At 53.4% G+C, this 4,403-nt stretch overlaps 1 protein-coding gene across 10 annotated transcripts in view; it reads left to right on the top strand.

Annotated features, from left to right (window-relative positions):
• The window catches only part of RIPOR1 (RHO family interacting cell polarization regulator 1), a 132,125-nt gene that overhangs the window by 46,502 nt on the left and 81,220 nt on the right, over positions 1–4,403 (top strand). For 3 of the 10 annotated variants that reach the window (XM_025211823.1, XM_025211816.1, XM_025211817.1), the window contains exon 1: positions 3,492–3,615. The exons of 3 other annotated variants lie outside the window; for them this stretch is intronic. In XM_025211823.1, coding sequence (XP_025067608.1) covers positions 3,537–3,615 — 79 coding nt within the window. In that variant the 5' untranslated portion in view covers positions 3,492–3,536. Of the gene's footprint in view, positions 1–3,490; positions 3,616–4,403 lie in introns of those variants that run through there. 4 more of the 10 variants (XR_003095632.1, XM_025211811.1, XM_014523009.2 and 1 more) reach the window with 3 other exon arrangements.

The following is a 4,403-nucleotide window of genomic DNA, read 5'->3' on the forward strand; positions in this document are numbered from 1 at the left end:
GGCAGGGGGTCAGGCTAGATGATTTGTTCAGGTCCCTCCTGACCCTAGCTACTATGAAACAAAGTCATAGGTCTGAGAATCAAGCTTCCTGCTTCTGTATTCCTACCTCTACACCTGACCTGTTAGATGCTCTTGTTAAAGTCACTTCTCCTCTTAGTGTCTGCTTCCTGTTTGGTAAAACATAGGTAATGATGCTTGCCTGCCCCACAGTAAAGTGCTTGGAGATCTGGTGCAGATTTTTCCATCCCAGGATCTGAGTGTCAGGGACTTGGTGTCAGCTACAGCACCATGTGGTAGGATGCACTTTCCTGCCAGGGACCAGCCATTAATTATGAGACTGCGGACCTCCCTCAGTGGCTTGAGGGAGGCCACCAAATGTACAGCAGCTGAGTTTGTGGGACAAATCATGAGAACTGGAAGAGTGCGGGTCACAGGTCAATAACAAGGGTGCCAAAGAAGGAGGCTGAGCATAGGCTACCTAACACCCACTGCCCTTTGAATGTATGTAAGGAGCTTGTGGACATGGCCCAGTGAAACCCTGCCCAGGGATGTGTGTGGGTGAGCGAAAAGAAGATGGCCTTGCAGTGGCCTAGGTTCAGGAGCCCTACAACAGAGTGGGGCTAGGAATGCTATGGTCTGGGGTACGCTGTTTCTGTGGATGACATATCCTCATTAAGGACAAGAGTGACCATAACCTGCTCCAAAAAATACAAACTGCTGGCTGTCCTTGGGCTTCTAGCAAGTAGCTAGAGCATCCCCTCTGGGCACTTGTGTTTGTGTGCTGGTGTTTCTGCTTCTGGTTCTGATTTGCAGGCAGGGCACATCAGACCTCTTCCCACCATTTGTGACGCATGTGCTGGAGGTCCTTCTGAGGTATGGAGATGCCCAGCAGCATTGCATTGACCTCTGGAGCCCTCCTGCAATGCCATTGCTGCAGAGAAGAGCACACTCTTTAGAGAAAATGAGTGGCCTGCAGCCTGGGCTAAGCATGACAAGTCTACTGCTATGACCTTGCTAGCCATGGAGATCCTTCATCGTGGTGTGAAGCGTGAAGAAAGCACCACTGGTAGATCCAGAGGATTCCCATCTTCTCTGTGAACAGCTCTGTGTTGGCCAGGGATCAGCAGTATTTGTGTGTTAAAGGAGAGTGGAATAATACAGTTGCTTGCTCTGCTTTAGAAATGGGGGCAGGTTTGGTATTGTAAACCTGGCTCTGCAGCGGGACATGGAGAGGAGGGCAGGACTTTGTTTGAGATCCCAGCATGTTGGTAGCAGAGCTGGGAATGAAACTTGGGCATCTTGCTTCTAGTCTGATGCTCTGTTCGGTGGTCTCTGCTGCCTTTCACCTGCCTTGTGGATTCTTAGTATAGTTGAGGAAAAGCTGATGGGTTATACAGAATCTGGGAAGGCCCATCTGTCATCCTTGTTGCTTAATAAAAGCTCCCTGCCTCATGGGAGGTCCAGAACCTTGCTAGGGGTTTTGTGGAGTAATGTTACCAGCTGACCTGCTTCCAAGCTGGGTTTTAGAACACAGCCTATCTCTGTGTCTTTTATTATGGCCCAGGAGAGGGGTCCAAAGGGGGCAGAGCTAGGCTTGGGGTTGTGCTGAGCAAGACAGAACTTGGGGTAATAGGTAGAGGTGCATTGATACATGAGTCTGATATTGGATTGGCACCGATATTTAAAAAAAAAAAAATGTAAAAATGTCTGTATCGGAAATTGGCCTGATACGGCTGATACTTTGGCCGGTTAAATGGTCTGTGCGTGTGCGCAGCCGCAGCGCAGCACAGCATGTAGGTGGAAAGGAGCACAGCCCGGCTGCTTGGAGAGCTGCGTGCAGCTGGTAAGTCTGGTGTGGTGGAAGGAGTGGAGGGATGGGAAGGGGAAGGGGCATGGGGCGCAGATCAAGGCCCCCGCCATGAGGGAGGAGTGGGGCTGGGGCAAGCGCTGCCCAGCTGGGGCAGGGTGGGCATGGGATGGAGCGGTGGGGGCAGGGTGTTTGGGTAGGCAGATCCTGCTGCTGTGCGCCACTTATACAGGAGCCACTGATCTGGCGGTTTGTCCAGTGCTCGCCTGCTTGTCCAGCGGCTCCCACCACTGCTCGTCCGGGAGGGCACGGGGGCATGTGCCCCTGGATCTGCATGGGGTCGGAGCTGGGTTGGGGTGGGTGGCAGCACTGGGATTGGGAGGGGGTTCAGGCACCCCAAAATTTGCTGTGGCCCCCCTATCCCCTCAGTCCCAGCACTGCCGCCACCCACCCCAAGTCCAGCCCTGCCCTGCTGGGAAGAGCTTGGTGCAGCCCCAGCCCCCTGCAAATCCAAGGGCACGCACCCCCCTCCCCATGCCCTTCTGGATGAGCAGCAGGAACTGTCAGACGAGCAGGCGAGCGCCAGACCAGCAGCTCCCACACGAGTGGTGCACAGTGGTGGGAGCCACCCCTTCCCACCCCCTCTCATCCCCTGGACAAGCCGTGCCTCTGTCCAATGCCCCAGCTCCTCTCCTTCCTCACCATGGCGGGGCCTTGATTTCCCCCCCCGTCCCCTCTCTGCCCCCTGGATGAGCTGCCCGCAGCTTTGCCCCCTCTCAGCTTGGTAGTGCCTGCCCTAGCCCCAGTCCCTCATCGTGGGGTCCTTGATCTGCTCCCCCCCATGCCTCTTTCCCCACCACAGACTTACCAGCTGAATGCTGCTCTCCAAGCTGTCAGGCTGCATTCCCGGCTGTATGCATGCTACAGCTGCCCACATGCACACCGCATTTATCGGTAACATTATTGGCCACATTGACCAACAAAAGCCGATTGCTGATAATTGTCAATTTTCCTTTTATCTGTGCTGATACAATATGGACCGATATATCAGTGCACCTCTTAAAAAAAAACAAACTTTAAATCAATCCTAGAATCCTCCATGGCTTTGAATCCTGACCTGCACCTCCTTCCTACTTCTCCCTTGTCTTCTGCTTATGGGTGTTTCCTGAGCAGATGGTGCTCAGGCATGCTGCTTTCCGTGGCTCCTTTGTGTTGTGATCCAGTGTGACTGGACCCACTGTGTGGTTGGAACCTCTCCTCTGTCCCATTGCACCCTGTCCGTTCTGTATGAAGGTGTCTGTTGCCAGTATCACCGTCTATGCAGGGTTAGCACAGGCCTGCTACTAGCCCGTCACCTCAGGTATCAAGAGGTGCTGAAGCTCCAGTCACCTAACAGGACTGTTTGGGCCCTCTTCAAAGCAGAATCATTTCCTTTTTGTTTCCAAATGACATCTCTGCTAGGGACCAAGTGGTTAAACCCAGCCAGTTCCTGCAAATTGTCACCCGTTCTGTCTCTGCTTTCTCATCTCCTTATATAATTCCCAACCTCCCCAGTGACTCTCCCTATCAGATGAGAGGGGGAGGAGGCAATTGCAGCTATTTGCAGTTGCTTTGCCTGTAGTTTCCTGTCTAAGTCTAAATCACATGGCTTTCGCTGGTTTCCATGGAGAAGACGAAGGGGGTGGGCACTCCCTGATGCCTTTAAGACTTCGGTGTTTTCTCTCTGTCCATGGGAGTGGAACAAAGGGAATGCGACAGGCCAGACACGCTCTCACCGTTTGCTCGCTCTACCGGGGCACCTGGGACATGTAAGTGCCAATGTTCTTTGGACATGCCGTGAGGTGCCCCTAGCCGGGCCCTTCTTAGGAAAGGTGTGGAGGGGAGGAAGGAGTAGTGGGGTATCTAGAGCTGCAGATGGGAGTAGCTGAGGGCTGCTGGCTTGACACAGGGTGAAGCCACACATATGTTTCCATCTCATGGAGCAGCCACCTGGTCAAGATGTGGTCTTGAGCCCCACCTGCTGAATTGGTATAGAGAGAGGGAACAGAGTCCAGAGCTGGGTCAACAGACCAGAGCGATTGCCTGCAAACTGCGTATGGCTTGTCGCGTTGGCGGCCCTGAGCCCCCATCCGTGCAAGTTTGCTGGGTGATCTTTGTTTAGCCCGGTGACATTGAGTCTGGGCGTGGGCAGGAGCAGGCTGGCACTTAACCCATTCATGGGTAGGGGGTGCAGAGCCCTCTCAGGGGCAGCTGCCTCCCGGCAGTGCCAGCAGCTCCCTCTTGGCTCTACTTAACAGGGATGTAACGTACGTAAAACTAACAGTTTTTAGTTGTACCTGGCAGCAGGAACTGGCTGGAGCAAACGGGGATGTGTATGTGTGAGGGGGAGCTTTGATCCATAGCTCTATTGTTCTCAAGATCAGCTTTGCCTGCCCAAGTATTTAAAATATTTTTAAGGGAGGATGCTCCCTTATGTAATTGGTTGATGTCCTTGGGATCTGTCTACCACGGGGCAGGTGCTCTAGGAAACTTGAGTCTTGCCTCTGTATCTGGGGCATATGGTGTGGCAAGGGGTATGCAGATAGCTGCTGGCATT

The sequence above is a fragment of the Alligator sinensis genome, unplaced genomic scaffold, assembly GCF_000455745.1.
Source record: "Alligator sinensis unplaced genomic scaffold, ASM45574v1 scaffold260_1, whole genome shotgun sequence".
In the NCBI taxonomy this organism is placed as follows: Eukaryota; Metazoa; Chordata; order Crocodylia; family Alligatoridae; genus Alligator; species Alligator sinensis.